The 23,692-nt window shown below is 40.4% G+C and overlaps 1 protein-coding gene across 1 annotated transcript in view; it reads right to left on the reverse strand.

The window, feature by feature from the left end:
* spata20 (spermatogenesis associated 20) overlaps positions 1-23,692 on the reverse strand; it is a 139,087-nt gene that overhangs the window by 88,933 nt on the left and 26,462 nt on the right. The window contains 1 exon segment of the mRNA XM_020939727.2: positions 8,196-8,404. Coding sequence (XP_020795386.2) covers positions 8,196-8,404 — 209 coding nt within the window.

Raw genomic sequence — 23,692 nt, forward strand, 5'->3', positions numbered from 1 at the left:
GCATCACAGAGCATCATCAGCTTGATTCATAAATAAGGTAAAGTATTATGACTTAATTAATTCATTAGCCCTTCCAGACCTAAGGGCAATTTTAGCACATTTGTCCTCGCCTGGATTTTTTCTTAATTTTGCTTTTAAAACTCCCCGTTTACCCCCTAATGAAGTGTTAATGAAGTGTTCTTTTTCAGTACAACCTGTTATTTCACAGTCTGCTGCTGTAGTTGTGTAATACGGCTGTAATAAAAGCTATAGAACCAGGAATACAGATGAAAAAAAAGGAAACTATTATTCACACTCTTTCATACAAAACACACAGTAAACATTTTAGACATAAAGAAATGCTTAATTTAGGGCCTTAGCTACAAAAGTGCAAAATATCAAGTCTATAAGTAAACTAAAAATATCCTTATTGCCCTCAAAACAAAACAAAAAAAAAAGTGCAATGGCCCCATGACTTTCCTTTGCCTGGAAATCCAGAAGGATATTTCTCTGGTGCCAGTCAGGGAAACATCTGGTGTCAGGTCCAGGGCACAGAGACACATCACTTCCTGCATTTCCATGGTGTTTGTTACATTTGGATTTGTACATTTTGACTGAAATAAACATTTCAAATAAAAATAGCAAAGGATGTACAATTATGCAGAACAAGATGCATGATTTTCCATTTATTTGAGAAATAACTGCACTTAGAGCAGCTTTTTCAATTGTTACGAACACAGACGCTCAGAGCAGTCGACTAATTTGACTCACTACACTCTTTGGCAAAGTTTGAGCCAATCAAAATGGATGGAACACATGCGTTTAGTGGAAAACAAAGTTCCTATTAGACCCTCGTTTAATGCCATAAATATGTTTGGAAAGCCACAATTGTCATCTTTTATGAGGAAAAAAAAGCAAGTTTCTATCTTTTATGGTTAGAAAGTTAGTGGGGTTATACAGAACATATTCCCAAGCTTTGTACATGATACTGTCGGTCTGGAAGGGTTAAAAACCTTTTTTCGATCATCATTAGCTTACTCCAAGTTGTATTTTGACCAATGGAGTATTCCTACATTAACTATAAACAAACAACTGTACAACTATAACGACATATTCTGTAGGTATAAGGAACAGTGTGATTGGTCTAACAGGTATCCACACTTCAAACTCCGCCCCGGTAGTCAGGAGTTTATAATCACAAACACCAGGCTATAATCAAGGCAGTTGTGTGTGATGTCACATAGGACTTGAAATTGCAGTGACCACTGGAGGCAGCACACTGTTTTTGAATGGAAAACTGCACATATATCTAGTTTACACCAAAATTGCCCCCCAAAAACGACTAGTTTAGCAGCAAAAAAAAAAAAAAGTTTGTTCCGCTTTTAGTTATGTAATCTAAAACAGCATGGACAAGACAGCCAGTTTTCAGTATGTGTGTGAGAAAGAAAGAGAAAGAGAAGGAGAGCACAGTACCTACGGGAGTAAAAGCAGTGTTGATGCAGACAGACAGGCAGACAGTAGTCCCGGTCTGACGGCGGCTGTGTGCAAGTGTCAGAGAGAGAGGTTAAGGTCAGAGCAGCACAGCTCCTGTTCCACACAAACCCACACTCAGTCATTACACAGAGCTCAGACACACTCTCACACTCATACACACAAGAGGAGCTGGACATCTGCAGTACCACAGCAGAGAGCAGGAGGAAGGATTACAAACACCACCAGGCCATACAGTTCTGAGTAATGATCTGTTCTCTCTGATGATATGATATTTCGGTCATTCCTTAAAGCTTTTTCCAACTCGCTTCTCCGACTGGTCAACCTCTATAATGGTACAAGTGAATGACAAGCAGACTTAACCAATAACAGTGAAGCAAATGACGTCCATGACATACCTCTTAGTCACTATAAGGCCACTGTGTACTGTGCCTGTGATTTATTTTGAAGTGCATATAGCCTGTTGTATTTAAATGTCGGTGAGAATGGCTACAAAAATAATGCTTGGTGAATGAGGAAAAAACTTACGGAACTGTACCACTATAAGCACAATGGAACCTGGGTTGTCAGTGCCTTATAGAGTGTGGATCGTGCCGAATTTTTCTGTCCGAGCCTGCGTCCTACAGAGCAGTGATCAAATCTGACCCGAGCCTGACTGGCATGAACATATTTGTGTTCGAACCTGATCGAACCCAACACAATTAAAATCACAGTACTTTCATAGGCCGAATAATGACACACGGAGGATAATATTTGTGTGGCCTCCAACGGACACAAGGAAGCAAGCTACAACCTGGAGATATAGCGAAAATAATGAGAAGACTTTATTCCTCGCCTCTCGTAAAGTGGTAAATTTAAAGTGCAGCATCTCATTCCACATTATTCATAGAAACTGTCCACAAATAATGACCCCAGTCCACAAAACCGCTCTGTTAATCCAGTTTGAGGCATTCTTTAAAAGTAAAAAAGCGAAAGTAGTTCACGTGTGTCTGTTTACATCCACACAGCGCACGGATTGAGGTGAAGCTGTAGATTCAAGACAGTGACTCAACCTTCTATTCATTAAAAATTGTGTATCTGAAGGATTGCACAAGCCAGGCTGGTGCCACCTAGTGCCTCCGCTCAGTTTTAGTTCTCTCCAGCGACTAGGTCAGGAATCCAAATACACTAGACGGTTTCCAAACCCCGCAAATTGTAGACCACGTACCGACCAATGAGTGAAGAGCTGTGAATCCATGACGTCAAACTCAAGCGTCTGTCCCTTTTGTGGTACAGCACAACAGTAAACAAAGTGGTCGAGATGGATGTAGACGAAGACATACATAACGTGTGGGCAATGATTCCTGAGATCGGATTCCTGAGGATTTAAAACCGGAACAAAGAGAATGTTTGGTGAATTTTATCATGGGGAAAAATGTTATTGCCCTTCTTCCTATGGGATTTGGTGTGTTTGCATTCGTGTTGTGGCATTTGTGTTGTGGCGTTTGCATTTGTTGCAGCGTTTGCATTAAAATAGTCCTGGGGTCACTTCCATTGTGGGTTTTTTTCTTGTGCTGTTTGGTTTGCTGTGGCTTTTTGTTGTGTTGTCGCATTGGTATTTGTTGCGGTGTTTGCATTTGTTATGAGCCCTAGCAACTTCCATACTTAATTTTATGATTTTTTTTATGTATCTGAGGCAAAATTAGAAGAGTCACAATCATTTTCCTGTACCTGTATTGCGCAAATAAAACCTAGACACTACATTCAACCTACCCAGTAGTGATCAAAATCATGCTCGCCTTCTGTATTCCGTAGATCAGCGTTGCCTATTTCAACTGTTCTAACGCCCAAATAAAAGTGAGCGGTGCAGGCTGGAGGTAATTGGAGGTAGCCGGGCTCATGCACTGTACATGTTGAACCTGTCAGGAGCCGGAGAGCTGGAGACCAAATGAAGACGGATATGGCAGCCCCGTGATCAAAGCAGCAGCAGCAGGAGCAGCAGCAGCAGTAGCAGCCAGGTCTCTCAAAGAAAAAAAAAAGAAAAGCTGCCTATATTTTGATGAAGCTCCTTGCTCTTGATTTCCTCCAGTCACATCATTACCGTAGCGTTCAACTGGCCCTGAAACAATCGATGTGAGGTGATCGCTCTGCGCTCTCGGGAGGAAGACAGGTGAATAGGAGAATGGTTGAATGATTAGGCCAATCCAGGAGACGCTACTGCTGATATATGGCCTTATAATAAAACGAAATGTAGCGTTTAATCATCTGTCTGTGAACGTTTGTCAAATTATCCTTTCCTGGCTTCGACTTTTTGTATATCGGCACCAAAGCGTTGAGTTTACGTTTTAAAGAGGGTGTGTTTTATTTCTATGGGGTATTAACTGCTAACACATAACATATTTAGATCGCTGTGTTGACGCTCTAAGTACCACGTCACTTTTCTCTCTATGCTAAGTCAATCCACCTTCAGAACGCTATCATGACACAATCGCTAATGAAACTACTGCACATCGAATCTGGTTTCTTGAGTTATTGTGTACAGTTTTGTATCTTGTTTTTGTATATTTATGGAGAATTGTCACATGGGAGCATAGGTGATGTAGGCTTGTGGGTGGAGCCTTGGACGGAATCTCACAGATAAACCATAAGAAGGGTTGGAATAGTGACCGGGAGAGATCGCTTACTATATTTCTCGGACTGTAAGTCGCTCCGGAGTATAAGCCAGTATAAACTAAAAAATGCAGAATGAAGAAGAAAAAACATATATAAGTCGCACCAGACTATAAGTTGCACATTTTGGGGGAAATTTGGTTTATAAAATCAGAGACCAGTAACCAACATTTCAGCTTGAAAGGCAAGTTATAGTAACAACAAACAGAATAGATAACAACAGGCTGAAGAGGCGTCTAGTATGTTAACGTAAAATGACGCATACGCATATGAACAGTTATTCAGATAAGTACAGTATAAACAACAGAAAATAAGTTTACCACTCTCTCCATCTCACTCCAAATCACTAAATCCATTGAATTCTTCATTCTCAGGTGTCATTTCTGAGCAACTACGCGACCTCCGGAAGTAAACCATAGATCCATGATGTAAACGGAGCGCCACTTCCTCTAGCGATTCTGAATCCCGACAGGATGGTTTGGGTTGTCACTGAAGTCCAGGCTTTGTTGATCCATCCAGTGACTTCCAGGAAAGCAGCATGGTGCACTTTCCTGGTTGCCGTGAAGCTGTGTTCTCCATCCCTGCTTTCCAGCCAGTCTCTCACACGTTTCTTGCTCACTCCAAACTTTCTTTCTGCTGCTCGATTACTGTTTTCAGCTGAATATTTCACTACTTGCAGCAGGACAGCGTCTTTTTCTGGCGCAGACGTGCACAGTAGAGCACGAAGTGACAGCGGTACAGGAGTAGCAGATACTGGCACACAAACCTAGAGCTCCCTCTCGCGGCTGTCAGTGTGAAAATTTCAATATATAAGTTGCACCGGAGTATAAGTCGCAGAATCACCCAAACCATGAAAAAAAGTGCGACTTATAGTCCGAAAAATATGGTAATTACTCAAACATGCATGGATGACACATAAAACATGTTTTTGATTAGGGAACAATGTTTTAACACGGTAAAAAGCTCAAAAGTGTATTGATTTTGCCTAATATTCCAACTTTAATTTTAATTTTTTTTTAACTGAGTGACTAGATCATAAATTATTTTGACGGGTTATTCTACGTCTTCTCTACGTATCTGTGGAAGAGCATGTCCCCCCTCCACCCAGAGGAGGGGACCATGACCGCATACTTAAAGGAAGGAAAACATTTTGGATTCACACTCTTCAAACTTTAGCGCCAAAAGGACTCAATGATGAGTTTAATCTTAGCATCTTTTTGTAAGCATTTGTCTCTCATTTTGGGTGGGCTGTATATGGGCTACAATTTTAAGATCCATTGTATATATATATATATATATATATATATATATATATATATATATATATATATATATATATATATATATATAGACGTGTATATGGCACGACAGCATTATTTTATAGTTTACACTATGTCTATTATTATTATTATTATTATTATTATTATTACACTATATGGTGATTGTCTTTGTTCTGTTAATTATGATGTTTTGTTACACTGTTTCTTTATGACCTGTCACCCTTGGGTGCTTGCCACACCCTATTTAAGATAGCCACCTGAGCTCTCATTCGGTTTGCCTGACAAAGGCCTAGTGCCGAAAGGTTGCATGGTTTGTCCAAATAAATCTCACAATTTGAAAGCAAGTCGTGTGCGGGATTTTTGTCCATGTTCTTTGACGGGTTATTAAAAGATTTTGACAGAAAACTGAGGCTTTTAAGTTCATTCAAGTGAAAACATGCCTGATTAATTTATACTACAAATTCTAGATTTTATCCAGATGACAACTTTTCTGAGAACAAAACACTCTTGGATGAATAACGGATTAAACAATGGATTACATCAACATCTCTTAATGACTATTTACCACCAGTTCTTCTGTGCCAACTGAGAAGGAGTTGAAATGTGGGCTAGTTTTTGTTTAATGTGTATTGATACTTTTCAGCGACATCACGCTGGGGGTGTTCTACATTGGTCTGTGTCTGATGGGATGTTCAGTGGTTACCACGGTGACACAATGCTCACACAGCAAACACTGTCAAAAAGTGTTCAGATTATCAAAAAACTCAAGAAATAAAACAACAGGAATTTAAACAAGACATTTTCAGGAGCCTGTGATCAATACGAGCGTTCTGTTTAGGTGTTTGATTTTCAACAAAAAGGTGCGAGTGACTAACTGAAAAACTGAGTGTTATGTTATTTAAGAGGGACTTGTTTAACAGCACAAACAGCTGTTGTAGTTCCAGCTAACTCATCTCTTTCTAGTCAGATTGTGTTGAAATAAAGCTCAGATTAAAGTCTAACTTGAGTAACAGGTTTTAACAGAGCAGTGCCTACAGTTGGCTTCACACCACCAGGAAATGTTGATGACATCACCTGCAAAGTATCAAGAGAACCAATAATTACAGAGATATTATTAACCAGTCTTCACACCAATACCGAACCACAAACAAGATCAAAACAATGCAATATACGTAACCGGGACACCTCAAGGTTGTGTCCTGTCTCCCTTATTATTCATCCTCTACACTGCTGACTGCGAGCCCATCCAATCCAACTGTCAAAAGGTGAAGTTTGCAGACAGTTCTGTACTTGCATCCCTGCTCACAGTCCCATCATACCAGCACAGGTCAGGTCTCACTGAGTTTGTTGAGTGGTGTGACTGGTCAAATCTCCAGCTGAATGTCAAAGGCTACGTTCAGACTGCAGCCTGAAGTGACCCAAATTAGATTTTTTTGCCACTATGCGACCTGTACCTGATCGTTTAATGATTTTTTCAAATGCGACCCAGAATATGTGCTCCTAAAACCGATACATATCTGACATTTTCACATGTGATTTCAGTCTGAATGGCCAGGTCGCATTCATTCACACTACCTACACCTCAGGTATGGAGTCTAGTTATTGGAGGGAAAGCGAGGTTAGTGAGTTAATTAATATTTGGGGGGATTGTTGTACTGGAGTGGTCTTGGAGGGAAACAGGCAGGTTTTGAAATTATTGCCAAAGAAATGGCCGAGCGCGGCTACAGGCGTCCTGGCTCCAATGTCAATGAAAAATAAAGAGCATGGGAGCCAAATACAAAGAGGCTAAAGACTCAAACAAATGAAGCAGCCGTGGACATCTAACTTGTCCATTTTACGAATAACTGGACCATATTTTTGGAGACAAGCCCAGCGTTCAGGCGACTTCACACTGAGCATGCTCGCTTCGTGTGGCGTCGTTGTCCTCCAATGCACATGTGAGACACTTTTGAGGCGTTTAATGTTTACACTGGAGATCACATACAAGTCAGATTTAATTGGAAATGTGAAGGACCTCAAAAAAAATCGGATTTCACAAGAGAATCTGAACAGAGCATTAAACCCTGCAGACTCAACATAGCCAAAAAGACCATTTTAAGAGACAATTACTACTTTTTCCAGTGCGCAAAAACGTCTGGATGAAGACAAAATAACAGCTATCCGTTACCCTGTACACAGTGAGAGCACAAGCAACTAGGGAACAGGTTTCTGCTCATCATCAGCTGAAATTTGCTTCACGAGCAAAAACATCAACAAAGGCAGTATCATTAAAAGGGCCCATATTACACAATTTTCTGGTCTATGTTATAATGTTGTTTCCTCATCACAAACATACCTGGAACTGTGTTTCATTCACACATGTTTAACACACAAATCTTGCATATTTAGTCTTAGTTCTTCTCTCAAACATAAAACACTCTGTTCTACCTTGTGACATCATGTGGTAATACAGAAAGTTCTCCACTGTGTTTTAAACTCCAAATACTTTCAATAGAATCATTTGGATGATTTCAGGACTGGAATTGATCATCTCCACTCAGCTAAAGATAAACGGTATCTGTTTACTTGAAAACTACCGCTTCATGACATCACAAGGTGTAATAATAAAGGGTTACTCAAACACATGTGACAAAAACACAACTCCAGGTATGTCTTTGATGAAGCAAAAACATTCTAACATGGCTTAAAGCTCCCAAGAGTCAATTTTGTGCAAGATAAGACCTTTGAGAATGTTACAACATCACAAAACCTGAACCTATGATGCGCTATACTGCTGTGCCTCACTATCTGTCTTACCCTCTTTGAGCTGGAGCAGAACAGTGGGGTCGTGGGGGTCACTGCAGAAGTAGCCACAGCCCTCAGAGTCCCAGAAGAGAGCGTCCTGTCTCAGCTGGAGCTCCTCCGCCCACTGCAGCCACTCAGTCTGGAAGGTAGCCTCATACAGGTCCAACAGCCCGGAGATCACAAACGCGTAGTCGTCCAGGAAGCCCACGATGGGAGGAGAACTGAGAGAAAAGAAATGCTTCATAAATAAGACTATAAATAATTGGTATTTTAGTCAGTGATTATATTTTAGCTTCCCTACTTCCTGTTCAATTTTTATGTTTTAATGTTTCCCTAGAATTAAAGGTGAAGTGTCCGTCAAATGCTTTTTGTCATGGAGTGGAATGTTTCACAGTGTGGCATCTACACAGAGACCAAATCAGACAAATTTACAGGTCAGATCTGTGGAGAGGTGACCCCGCTCACCGTGAGAATGCCCATTTTTCTGGAATTTTTGAGCACTAAAACCATTTGTAATTGAACAAATGTAAGGTAGAGCTGTTTAATGTCATACTATGGAACATTCCAGACAGAGCAGTGACATATCCATAGAAACAACAAGGTGGATGTGTAACCAAAGTTGCACAGTGAACCTTTAATAAATCCCCCAAGAACAAACAGTGGACATGGAGTTTTCGGTGGAGGTCAGTGACATGTTGAACACTTTACAAATGAGATGAAAAATTCCTAGGAGAACATTAAGTTTATAAAGGCAATGCTGATGCTAAATTTGAAGCATAATAAGTAAGGCCATAAACTGAAGTTATTTACATATAAAATACCATTGAATAGTCTTTACATTTTTGGTTGTTTATTTTATATTTAATGGTTTTATAAAAGTTAGAATTAACTTTGAGACACATGGAAGAATAATAAGATATGGAAGGTGAACCAAAGATGGCACTGTGTTGTTTTCAGTGGCCTGTACTCACTGACGCAAAATCCCACAATATATTTTTTCATCCGCATTATTTCCTCATTGTGAAAGCTGTGGATGATCTGTCACCTGAAAACGGGCAATATGAATTCCCAAAAAATGCATTGTGCTGGAAGAATTGTTTCTGGGCCGGGAGCTCCTGGGAGTTGCAGTACATGGAGTGACCACTACTCATTCTCAACCTAGGATAGAGGTGGAGTGTCTTATACAGCTCTTATAGCTTGTTTCTCGTGAACAAGGTCCTGATTCTAGTGCAGTTCTTCTCAATTATTTTGTCACGCCCTCAGTAGGAAGAAGAAAACATTTCCCCCCACTCAACAGAACCACTACCAAACGTTTTAGTTGCGTCTCCAAAGTGACTTCCGGGACACAAGCAGCATGTGTCCGTCCGTATTCCACGCTGAGCTCACCTGCGTCATGAGGCAATCCGCTCCCGTGTCCTCCTCGTCTTTAAAGATGATGTCCGTGTTCAAGTGCGGCAGAATGAGCTCCTCTGTTATTTGGTACACCACCTTATATGATACTGCCAGTGCTTGCTGGTTTACTGAAGCTGCATTCACAAAGCAGGATGATTGTTGACAATATTCGGCAAGTGTCTTAGCAGCGTGATTGGGGTGTAATGACCGACGCCGTAATTTATTTGCCTTCATGCAGTCCACTGGCAACATTTTTAGACAAAGTAAACACAGCGGTCTTTCCTCGTTTCCCACGGTCGTCACAGTGAAGACGAGTGCTACAAATGCTTTATATACAGTTTGCTCTCTGCACTTTATATATCCTGCTTTGTGCTGTGTGTGCATTTGCTCGGTGAAAAAAACCCGACACTATAGCGCTAATACTCACCACGCACACTCTGACAATGAGAGCGTCACTGCCAACTACTGTAGTGGATGTGCAATTACACTTTATTCTAGTACGACAAATAAAAGACATTCCCAGAGGTCAAATTACAATTATATTCATATTTATAGTCGTATTTGTTGTAACTAAATGTATTTGCTCTTGCTCTTTTCTCTCTGTTCTGTTGTTGTAAATGTGCAATACAGTTTTTGTACATTGGCCTAGAGCCCCCTCCAGTGGTTTCGTAGCCGTATTGTTGCAATTTGGTAAAACATGTAAGGAAAATCCAAGTTGTTCGCATGTCAAGCTCGTACTACCCTCAAATGATCGTTGCCACTGAAGTTTAGAAGACCATTTGTCTGTAAGAAGTGATATGTGGAAATATACATTTGTCTCAGTTTTATGGTTGATAAAATAAAACAGTGGTTGAATGTCATTCTTCAAAAAAAATCAATCAAAAAGTACCAAAGTCTATTTAGTGAAGCTCTGTTATCTCACACTCTAGCCTTGATTCTCTAATTTCTCCTTAAATTGGCCGGGATAATACCTGTTGTGAATATAAATGATGGTTTTACAAAAATCAAGAAGCAATTTGTGAAGAAAAGTTGAAAAATACTGCATGTTGAAAATGAAAACAAGTAGAGAGTTCTTTTTTCGAGAGTTCCTGTAGGGCAGTTTTGTGTGATGTCATGTAGTACTTGAAATTTCAGAGGTCACTGAAGGCAGCAAACACTTAGACTGAGGTGTTTCTGAACGATATTAAACCACCATATAGTGTTTCCAAACATGATTTCAACAACAATGAAAACCTAAAAAAATTGCCAAGCTTTTTAGTCAAATTTAAATATATAGTAGTGGTCTTAATTGTGTTTTAGTCAAATGAGTCCAACATGTCACAGGCACTTTAAATAAAGGTTTTGATAATATTTTCAGAATCCATGTTGACCCCCTGATCTTGAGTGTCACGAGTCTGATGGTGACAGGCAGTCTGATAGTGTAGTGTTTGGGGACTTTTGTGGACGTACACAAGGGGACAGGGTCACAGAGGTGGAGAGGGTCTGAGGACACATGATAAGACGGTGTAAGCCAATGAGAGGGCTGAACCGATGTGGACAGGAATGAGTCATGCGTCTAAAGGAGACAGAAGATGACAGTGGAGCCTCTGTGCACCTGAGATGTGGGACAAGTCTGGAACTGAGCAAAAGACAAGTTCAGATTAGATTAGAAGGTCATTTGGATTTATGTACGTTTTTAGGTGGTGTGTATGTCCCTTCCTTTGGCTGAAATGTTTGAAAGAATGACATTAAACTTGCATTTATTACATTCTAGTTAATTTATCACTCAAAAATATGTGTTCTTATTGCATGTGGTGGTGCTGGCCCACAGACCTGACTTGCTACTTTGGAGATAGTCAAATAACACGTCATAGCACTCATGGTGCATTGATGTGAATGAGGGCCTCTTTTTCATTATGCTTATAGATAACAAATTTATATTTGATAGCAATATTTGGATTTACACTAAAACGAATCCGCGTATCACCGTATCAGTGTATCGGAAACGATCTGCGTCCAGACACGTCGTTTCTGTGTTCGCAATCAAAACGTTCCCTGTCCACACAGTAATGCAAAACCAGCGCTGAAACGCTTGTCACGTGATAGGCTGGTGTCACGTCGTCACAACATCCCGACATCACGTGAGCAGTAAAACAAGGAAGTCTGAAGTTGCAGCAGCTGATTTTGAGCCAAGGGAGATGGTGAGTGTAAAAACGGCCTTTTCATGGACCGACGACGAGGTTCAGTTACTTAGCGTAACACTAGATTTTAAGATGAGCACGGTGGCTCAAAGTGAGGACTGACTCGTTTCTGTGTCTGCAGTCCTTCTCTATCCACATAACTTTGAAGATATTTGTTTATGTTTTACAGAAACTAAACTTAAAACCGCATGACTAATTTGCATAAACTAAGTGCTCAAAAAAAAAAACTGCTCGCTAGTGTGCGCTGATGCAGTTCAGTTTCTGTTGGACTAAAGGACATGACTCAGTGGAATATATGGGTTCTTTCTGTAACAGAGGGGTGTTCAGCTAATGGTGAGTCTGTTCTGTTCTTCTATTGCATTGGAGATAGTTCAAATTAAACTTTTCAGAGTTTATACAGATTATATGTGTATGATCATACGCATAGACCATATATATATGAATGGACATATATTCTAGCTTCTTAGGGTTTTGGTGCTGAAATAGCTACTTCGTGGTGCATAGAACTACTATCAGTGTATCAGTGTTTTCAGGCGTCCACACAGTGTCAGATCAGATCTGTACTCAGATGAATTCGTGGGAGCTGGCGGCACCAGATCATTCCATCTCTGGAGCCGTTTTCAATCAGATTAGTGTGGACGAACACTGCATCCACAACGAAAACAATTTGAATACAGAGTAGTGTGGACGGGGCCATAGTTGTTCATTTATAGATAAAAAATTATAAACTGATATTTGAAATGCAGGATAAATTGTTATATGAACCTTGTATTTCTATGTAAAGAATTTATACATAAAATTGACTTTTTTGAGTTTTCAATTTTGAAATTCACAGTTTTGTAACATAACAGACAAAGTTTGGGGGGTCTACTGGGCTGTTTTCAACTCCATGAATCTAAATCTGAGCTTTGCCGCTGTCAAATTACTGTAACGATTAACAGATTAATTATATAATATTGTTTTTCTTTTTCTTTTTTCCTTTTCATACAATGCACACTGCAAAAAACAAACAGCACCATCTTTATAACAAAGGGTAAAATGAGATAAGAAGTTGCATATGTTTTATGAATTATTTCCAAAAACACACAGAGTCTGGGCAGGTCCAAAATAAGTGAGAGGTGGTTTCATTTTTCAGTTTGTGTCCATTGTCCTTCTAAGATGATTGTTTAGCAGATAACAGTGATGTAGAAGTTTGTAGCAGATTTCCCTTAGCTTGTTGGTGATGACATATTTGTGAGGTCATGTCCGTACATTTTTCCATGGAATATTACATGGTCATATGCTGCTCAGAGCGCAAGAGTATGGCTCCGTTTGGGAGGTGCACTTGTGGTGACAGTCGCTCTTTTTCTGCGGTAACTCATTATAAGGCAAGTTTAATTGAAGATGAAGCCAAATAAGTTCCTTTTGAAAAGTTTTTCAAAGTTTGGTGCACAGCGTTTCCACACAAGCCTGCTCAAGCCGACATCTTCGGGTGCTGGCGTTGTCCTGCCGTTTTGCCAGTTTAAGTTCCTGGCACCACTAATGACATCACTCTGTTGCAGCCAATGAAATAGCGGCATGGGTTACCCTGAACGTCTAATAAACAAAAGGAAAACTAAAATGTGTTAAATTAATAGTACTGAGTTTGGAAAAATGTCAGAATAAATTTAGATTTGTGTTTACTGAAATAAAATGGCAAATATTGGTAGAGACTATTTTGTCTTCCTCAAATATTGATTGTGACATTTCCCCACCGTCCCTATGCAAACCTACGCCCTTGAAAAATGTATTACCCTAGTTCCATTAAATTCCCTTCACCACATGTTTAAAAGTCAATAACTATACAACTAATGCATAATATTTGTTCTTTAAGTTGCTCATGTAAAGTAGAAGTGCTAAAGCTGGAATATTCCGCAGTGTGACTTTAGGCAGTAGACTTTTCAGAATGTTGTGACATCACCTGCGCACCTTTAGTCTCTGTGTAATGTTATCAGTCTGTCTCTCACACTCTCCCATATCATCTGCACGAGGCCACTCAGACTGGAGAGATGACAACAGGAGACAAGACTCAAGTGGCTCTCACTGACACTGGCTGTGAGTACTGCGACTGTCTGTCTGGGACTGGGAAAACTGGAATCTATAGCAGAATTCTATCGTAAAGACACAGCAGCCTTCAAACTAGTGAACTTTACATGTACTTATTGGAATGCTACTGGATGCTATCTCGTCTCCTACAGGCAATGCATATAATTTTACATTGACAAAGGGGTAGGTCAGATGTTTTTGTTTACCGTTTGTTCACATTTTGTGGTATGTATAGTAATATACAGTGTGGCAATAAACCTTGACACAAATATAAATCAGATCAGGTTTAATCATTTGAGTTTAATTGATAAAATAGTGTTTGTCTCTCATCTAAGAGAGGAACATCACATTTAAAAATCTAAAAACAGTGCAGTTAAATAGTGCAGGACTAATGTTTCATACACAAAATTGCTTTTAACCATGTTATGTGGCTAACTCTTCATTAAAACCCTGCTGGAAGTTGTAATTTTGTTATTCTTCAATCGGCTGTGGTGTCACAAATTAAACTTCTAGCACTAGGGATGTAACAATAACCAAAATATCGTGATATCATATTGTCAAAGTTCTCACATTAATATCGTGGACCATAAAAATATATCGAGAAGGTTTCTTTGCTTAAATGAATAGTCATAGACAGAGGGAACTACATCAAACTACTCCTTTGCTCCATTTCAGTGCAGACTACAAGAAGAAATAACTGTTCTAAGCACGTTTAAGTCTTAGCTCTTTGTCTTAAGTCTTGTCAAGGCATTTTAAGAGTAAAAAGTAAGAAAGTACGTCTTTATTTATATAGCACCTTTCACAGATAAAAAATAAATCACAAAGTGCTTTACAAAGCAATAAACAACATAAACAAGAACAAAGGAATTACAGACACAGTTAACTAAAAGCCTGTTTAAAGAGCAGTGTCTTGAGCTGCTTTTTAAAAGAGTCTATAGAGTCTGCCTCACGTAGGGCTAGGGGCAGCGCATTCCATAATTTGGGAGCCACAGCCTGAAAGCACATGTCATCCCGAATTTTAAAAATAGAATATTAACAGTTTTGTTAGCCTCTACAAAACATCGCAGTAAATATCATACCATGAGATGTATATCATGAAAATATTATACCGAGATTTAGATATTGTTACATCTCTAATCGTGAGCCTCCCCATCATATTGTGTCCTTTCCCACAATATCGCAATAAATATCGTACCTTGAGGTTCATACCGTGACGATATCATATCGAGACTTGGATTTCATTACACCCCTATCTAGCATTACTCGAGTACATACAGATATACAGGTTTCTGCTCTTGTGCTATGTTTCTAATGTTGTCAGGAATCTGCAGACAGAAAACAATATATATTTTTAAAACCACTGCAAGTTCCCTAAGTTTGAGTAAGTCTGTTCCCTTCTGCTTCTCCAGAACTCAGAACACTCTATGCCACAACTCCCCGATTCATGTAACGATTTTGTGTGTTTATTTGCTTGTTTGGTCCATACATCTCCACCAAACTTTTCTGACATTCCATGCTCAAATCAGCTTTGCTAAACAACTTGCCCAGTTTACAGTTTGTTATAACTTTCTTCACTTCTCTAGGGATCCAAACTATAGCACTCTCTTCAGACATTTTCAAATAACTTTCACAATCACTGGGACAAGCTAATTTAATGTATATGCATTATTGTACCTTATAAAACAGGAAAGGGAAGGTGTCCAAAAGTATTTTAAGTGTAAGTAATCTAACTTCTCCCCACAGCCACATTTCAAACAGAGCTGCTAAACTGGGCAGTACCTGGAGGTCTGAGGGAGGAGGGGGTGAGATCTGGACATAGCAGGAAGAGTGTGATTGGTGTAATGACTTCAAACTCCGCCCCTGCAGTTGTAGTCTGTCGGACAGTCTTTTGTTATGTCATGTAGTACTTAAAATTGCAGAGGTCACTGAAGGCAGAACATACTTAGATGAAGTTGTTTTCAAATGCTATTAAAACACAATGTACATAGTTCAGTAGTGCAACATTGTTTTAGTGTTTAGTTCTACTTTAAAGATCCTATATTACAAAATTGACTCTTGTGAGCTTTTAGTCATATTAGAATGCTGTTACCTCTTCAAAAACATACCTGGAGTTGTGTTTTGTTTCATTCACACATGTCTGAGTAACCCTTTATTATTCATCTGTCTACATCTCCAAAACTCAAAATGTTCTCTTCCACCCTGCGATGTCACATAGTGTTAGTTTTCAAGTGACTTTACTGTATAGCACATTTTATAAACAAAACATCATAGCAATGCAAAATGTTTCACTTTAAAAAGTCAGCAGAATTATTTTCCAAATAGAATAAAAGAAAAATGATAAAATGAATGAACAAAGTTAGTACTAAAAAATAATATAGATCCATTTATCTATTTTCTTCCGCTTTATTGAGTACCGGGTTACAGAGGCAGCAGTTTGAGCAGGGACTCCCAGACTTCCCACTCCACACACTTCCTCCAGCTCTTCCGGGGGGGATCCCGAGGCGTTCCCAGGCCAGCCAAGAGACATAGTCCATCCAGTGTGTCCTGGGTCTTCCCCGGGGCCTCCTCCCAGTGGGACATGCTCGGAACACTGATTCAGGGAGGCGTCCAAGAGGGATCCCCGGAACAGATGCCCAAGTCACCTCAGCTGGCTCCTCTTGACATAGAGGAGCAGCGGCTCTACTCCGAGCTCTTCCCGTGTGACTGAGCTCCTCACCCTATCTCTAAGGGAGCGTCCAGCCACTCTGCGGAGGAAACTCATTTTAACCGCTTGTATTCGCGATCTCGTCCTTTCGGGCATTACCCAGAGTTCATGACCATACGTGAGGAGAGGAAAGTAGATTGACAGTAAATCGAGAGCTTTGCCTTTTGGCTCAGCTCCCTCTTCACCACAACGGTTCGATACAGCGACCGCATCACTGCCGACGCTGCACCAATCCACCTGTCAATCCCCATCCCCAAGACCTCAAGATACTTGAAAACCTCCACTTAAGGCAGGGACTCTCCACCCAAATAATAAAAATAATAAAATAAATAAATAAATAAATAAATACAAATAAATAAATAAAAGACACGGAGGACCACACAACTCACGCAGTATTAAAGGCCACAGAATAAAAGTGGGTGTAGTTGTTTTGCCACATGACATCACAAACTGGAACAGTGTTTTCTGTTTAAGAGAAGAACTTCGCCTAAATATGCAGGATTCGTGTGTTAAATCAGTGACTGAAACCAAACACAACTCCAGGTCTGTTTGTGATGAGGACACAACATTATAACAGATCAGAAAACAGTACAATATGAGCTTATAGTAACTTACGTAACAGTTCTGATTAGACAAACTAACAGCGAACGCATCACCTGCCACGGTCTGATCCGATCTCTATTTTTTCCCGCATGTCCCCAAAGACCGCATTACATCACACACCCGCACCCACCACCACCCACCCCCTCATCTGTTGCCCCTGCCATCATCTACTACCCCGGCAAGCTTCCCATTAACCCAGTTAGTCGCAACACCTACCATTTCTCCCGCTAATTTACCGCGAGGCCCATATGCGCACGCCATGACACATCAATTAACCCATGCGCGCGGGGGAAAAAAATAAACATATAGCACCGGTAAGATAGCCGATGTTAGGTTGGACATTTATGGATGTGCTGTTACCGGTGGAATAAGGTTATATAGAGATGGGGTGCAGGCTAGTTTAAGTTACAAATGGCACATCGTAGTGGGATGTAGTTGGATATATTATTTCTGCTGATGGTGGGATTCTGTAACTAGGGCACAGCGGTGGGGAACACAATGGGGACACGTGGACTTAAACTAGGGAGGAGTAAAGTGGGTTGTTGGGGAGAACGGGCAGGTGAGGAGCGGTGAGTTACTAGGCTAACCTCAGCTAGCACCTGTTGGTCTACTTTGAGTTCAGGAAGAAAAAATGGAACATAAAGGGCAATTTCAATATAAGGTCAGGCAATGGTATGGAAAATAATCAGTGGAATACAGTTCTATTTACATATTCAATTACAATGATGTATGAACTTGAAGCCAGGATATATAAATTGAGAGAAAATTTTATTGAAATTGCTGTAAAGAGGGGGCTTTAGACTATTCATTATTAAAGGGACAGTTTGGATTTTTGGACACAGAGTCTCATTTCCTAATGTGCCAGAGTGTTGGAGACATGCGGAGACACTTTTTTAAATATTCCATCCAGTCCTTGTATTTGCAGAGGTCGCTGATGCTAGACTAGTGCATGTCAATGGCCATAGTTATCCTGCCACTAAAAACACCCACTCCACAAAACACCCAAAGCAAATTTGTTATTACACCAGACTGTCCATTTAAATGTCTGTGTTGATAGAATGTTTGAAATAAAACAAATCTTTTGTTACATGAATCGTCACATGTTGAGGGACTATTTTCTCAGCAGCAGCAGAATTTTACTTTGCTGGTAAGATAGAATAGAAGAGAAGAGAATAGAATAGAAAGCCTTTATTGTCATTATACAATAGTATGCTGAAATTCAGAGCTGCTCCGTCAAAGTGCAAGAATTAATAATAAATAAAACAAATTAACAGTTCTCATTCAGTATGGTGACAGCTTTGGGGAAGAAGCTGTTCCTGAGTTTATTGGTCCTAGCTGGAATTGACCTGAAGCACCTGCTAGAAGGCAACAAGTTGAAGAGGTGGAATCCAGGGTGTGTATTGTCTTTAAATATTTTCCTCGCTCTGCTGACACAGCAGGAGTTGTATATCGTGGTTAAGGAAGGCAGAGGGCAGCCAAGAATGTAGTGTGCAGTGTTGGTGACCCTCTGCATACGCTTCCTGTCAGCCTCTGTGCAACTGGAGTGCCACACTGACACAGCAGAGGTCAGCAGGCTCTCAATGGTGGAACAATAGAAGGTCACCAGCAGCTTGTGTTTAGATGCTCCTTCCTGAGCACCCTCAGGAAATGTAGCTGCTCCTGGGCCTTTTTGACCAGTGCTGAGGTGTTGACTGACCAGGAGAGATGTGAACCCCAAGGAATTTGAAGGACTCCACTCGCTCCACACTTTGGCCATTGATGTACAGGGGGGCAGGGGTGGCTCTGTTCTGCCAAAAGTCCAGGATGAGTTCCTTAGTCTTGGTGATGTTCAGTGCTAAGTTGTTAGTTGCACACCACTCGCTGAGTTTCAGGACCTCATCTCTGTAGGGTGCTTCATTCCCCTCTTTTATCTGTTATAAAATAGGCGTTAGGTGATATCAGTCCGCCGCTGCCAAACTTTCTATCAGGAAGTACAACTCACTGCTGCTGCTCAGCCATAAATCCTTCAAATGCAAGGTTGGTTTTATTTCTAAAATTATTCTCGACACAGACATTCACATCAACAGTCTGGTGCAATAATAGATTTGCTTCGGGTGTTTTGTGGAGTGGGTAAGACTGTTTTTAGTGGCAGGATAACTATGACCATTGACATACACTAGCCTAGCACCAGTGACCTCTGCAAATACAAGGACTGAATGGAATATTTAGAAAGTGTCTCCACACATCTCCAACACTCTGTCCAGAGTTTTGGACATAGGACCTCATTTCCTAGTGAGCCAATTCTGAAAATCGCTACTTTGCAATGTGGAAGAAAGTCCCAAAAAGTTACAGTTTCCTTTACAGAGGGGGTATAACAAAAAATCTACATGACTTTTTCCTCACTTGCAATTTTGAACAGTGTACTGCTAGGAGACAAGGATGCGACAAGTATTTCTTAGCAATAAAAATGTATGCAACTGAATAAATGCAAGATACTGTGAAAGATTCTGGGCTCATCTTAATGGAGAAAAACAGATGGGAGCTCTCTCACCAGAAAAGTTAAACTGTTACATTGTGCACTTTTAAGAACATATGGCTTATAAACATTTGCACACAAAGAAATAGTTTACTTAGAGAACAAATTATAATTTACTTAAAGGGTCAATATAATAATGCTATATCTACATTATAATGTCAAAAAAATACCAGGAGTTGCATTTTGTTTCATTCACACATATCCTGCATAGTTAGACTGAGTTTTTTCATACTGAAAACACTCTGTTCCACCTTGTGATGTCATGTGCTAATGCTGGAAGAGCTCCACTGTGTTTGTAATCTCCATACATCTTCACAAGAATCATTTGGATGATTTCAGCCCTGGAATTGTGAATGTCTATTGAACTAAAGGTAAGAAGCTGTTAACTTGAAAACTACTACCATATTTTTCAGACAATAAGGCACTCTGGGCTATAAGTCGCACTTTTGGGGGGAAAGTTATTTTATAAAATCAGAGACCAGGAACCGACATTTCATCTTGAAAGGCAAGTTCTAGTAATAACAATAGAACAGAGAACAACAGACTGTTAACGTCACATATGAACAGTTCTTCAGATCAATATAGCATAAAAAACAGAACAGAACAAGTTTACCATGCTCTCCATCTCACTCCAAATGACTTAATCCATTTAATTCTTCATCCTCGGTGTCACTTCTGAGCAACTCCATGACCTCCAGAGGTAAACAGAGCGCCGCTTCCTCTTCTGTGTAGCTGTCATCAGACTCAGCATCAGTTCCAGTTAGAATTATTCCGGCCTTTCAGGATAGTTTCGGTGTCACTGAAGTCCAGGCTTTGTCAATCCATTCAGTGACTTCCAGGAAAGTGTCATGGCGCATCCTCACGGTTACCGTGAAGCTGTGTTCTCCATCCCCGCTTTCTACAAGTCCCTCACAATTTTCTCACTTACTCCAAACTTTCTTCCTGCTGATTGATTACCATTTTCAGCTAAATAGTTCACTACTTGCAGCAGGAAAGAGACTCTTTCTGCAGGACACATGTGCAGTAGAGTGAAGTGACAGTGGTGGAAGCGTAATAGGAGTAACACATACTGGCACACAAGCTTAAAGTGCTTGGAGTCGTATATGTCGCATAATAATAATAATAACAATAATAATAATAAATAATAATAGGATTACTCAAGCATGTGTGAATCAAACAAAGCACAACTGCAGGTCTGTTTTTCAGGAGGTAACAACATTGTAACATAGTTTAATTAATGGAGCGTTAAGCCTTGTTAGAATGCTGTTACTTCCCCACTAAGATATATGGAGTTCTGTTTTGTTTCATCTAAACATATTTGAGTAACCCTGCATTATTAGTCCATGTAAATCTCCAAAGTTCAAAATGCTCTGTTCCACCTTGTGATGTCATGAAGTGGTAGTTTTCAATTTAACAGCTCATTTTACCTTTAGTTTAGAAGAGATGGGCAATTCCAGGGCTGAAATCGCCCAAATCTGAGGTTTTCAATAGATGAAGCTCGCCTCCCCTGGGGGGCACCAAAGAGCCATTGGAGAGGAGCAACACACACGGAAAAAAATAACGGTCCACATCTGTACACATCTGCAGCAATATTGATATTGGTAATTGTGCGTGCTGTTAAATTATGTTGCCATTCTGATAACATACTCATAGGTTGCAGCGTCACCTTCTTTTGCCTTGCACACGCTGCGTGGACCGCGCCTCCTCCCGTACGCAGCACAGGCCGCGCTCTAAACCAGAACTAAACCAGGACTAAAACCAGGACTAAAACCAGGACTAAAACCAGGACTAAACCACAGGATAAAATTAGGACTAAACTCAGGTCTAAACCAGGACTAAACCAAGACTAAAACAAGCTCTAAACAAGTTCTAAACCAGGTCTAAATGAGGACTAAACCAGAACTAAAACCAGCTCTCTACCAGGACTAAATAAGGACTAAACCAGGTCTAAACCAGGACAGAACCAGAACTAAAACCAGGACTAAAATCAGGACTAAACCAAGTCTAAACCAGGACTAAACCAGGACTGAACCAGGACTAAAATCAGGATTAAAACCAGGTCTAAACCAGGTCCAAACTAGGACTAAAACCAGGTCTAAACCAAGATTTAACCAGGACTAAGATGACATCACAAGGTGGAACAGTGTTTTCTGTTTGAGAGGAATTCAGTCTAAATGTGCAGGGTTTGTGTGTTAAACATGTGTTAATGAAACAAAACACAACTCCAAGTCTGTTTGTGATGAGGAAACAACATAATAACAGAGATCAGAAAATAGCATAATAGGGGCTCTTTAAACCTCACAGGAATCCATTTTGCATAATATAAGACCTTTAATAGTCACCCTCCTCGTTCTATTTCTGAGTTCTTCTTTTTTCCCAAACAAACTCATTTGAAGCAGACTGCACCTCTAATCCCATTCCAAGTGTATGATGGAGGCTGCAGCTCCAGACGGCTTCATGTAAATACAGCTAATCAGGTTATTGTGCCTGTGAACATTCCTCTGATTTCCTGCCATAACCTGGTTTACATTTTTTTATATAGCTCTGCCTCCTTCTGCTCACCGCGGACGACTCGCAGAAAACACCAGGAGCGTTTTCATTTGATTTAGCAAAGGAATAGATCATAATAAACTCGGGCTAACTTTGAAGAATAAATAACTCAACAATTCACTGTAATTAAATGAAAAGCAGTGTGAGCTGGACTTTCAAATTACTTTCTAGCGGAGGCAGATACACCGAAAACTTGTTGCATAATTAGAATACTGAGTACATTGTAATAAGAAAACATTCCCAGTATCAAATTTGCAGTGTAATATTAAAAGCGGTTTACCTAGGGATGGGAAAAGATCTCGTGCCACAAGATCTCGAAATTGCCACGAGATGTTTTTACGTTTGGATTGGATAAAAAGTGATGGCGAGATGCATTTTTTTGAGTCACAAAAAGCAATGCTACAGCAAAAATATTAAATAAAGTAAAATAAAAAAACAGTGAGAATAAAATTGTGAACTTGATTGCACAATTTGTCAAAATCTCATCTTGTCTCGTTCTTGAAAATACAACTTAGTGTCTCGTCTTGTGCAAATTGTATCTTATCCCAACCCTTATTCCGACATACCACAGACCCCCTCCCTGACATTCCATCATTCCGACAACAGTCCATTCTGACACTTTTTGATGCCGCCATTCCGACACCTTTTATGTCGCCATTTTGATAACCTACTCATAGTCTGGAGCGTCACCTTTTTTGCCATATATACGCAGCGTGGACTGCGCCTCCATCCGTACGCCGCGTGGACTGTGTATTCTCACGTACGCTGTGTGGGCCGCACTTCCTCCTGTATGCTGCGTGGACAGTGTATTGTCGCGTACGCAGCGTGGGCCGCGCCTCCTACCATACGCCATGTGTATGGTGGATTCTCTCGTATGCTGTGTGGACTTCGCCTCCTCCCATATGCTGCGTGGACTGTGTATTCTCACGTACGCTGTGTGGGCCGCACGTCCTCCCGTACGCTGCGTGGACTGTGTGTTCTCGTGTACGCAGCACAGGCCGTGCCTCCTCCCATACTCCATGTGGACTGTGTATTTTTGCGTACACTGCGTGGGCCACACCTCCTCCCGTACACCAAGTGAAAATATTGTCTCAAAAAGAGCACCGCCGCAACTTAATAATTACCTTGTGTGTCGGAATGGCGGAATGTTGAAAATAAAGTGCCACCACCAAAAATGTTGGAGTGAAGGGACGTTTGATAAAAATTGGAAATGCCAATCATTAGACGGAGTGGCGGTATGTCAGAATGGCAGCATGTAACCCTCATCCCACCCCTAAATGTACTTGATTTTTACTGTGGAAAACATGGAAAAACTAAATTTGTTCGTTTTAAACAGTTTCCAGCTGTCCAAAGTTATTCCTCACTTACCTTATGCATTCTGAGCAATCTAGTTATTCACCCGGATGAGTTTTTAAGCACTTTTCACAACTTGTTCTTTTTGTTGCGATGGCTAAACACCAACTATTATGCTAACACACATTTCCTGGTTACCGGGCAATAA

The sequence above is a fragment of the Boleophthalmus pectinirostris genome, unplaced genomic scaffold (genome assembly GCF_026225935.1).
Source record: "Boleophthalmus pectinirostris isolate CB_2022bp ecotype Guang Dong unplaced genomic scaffold, ASM2622593v1 HiC_scaffold_14, whole genome shotgun sequence".
In the NCBI taxonomy this organism is placed as follows: Eukaryota; Metazoa; Chordata; class Actinopteri; order Gobiiformes; family Gobiidae; genus Boleophthalmus; species Boleophthalmus pectinirostris.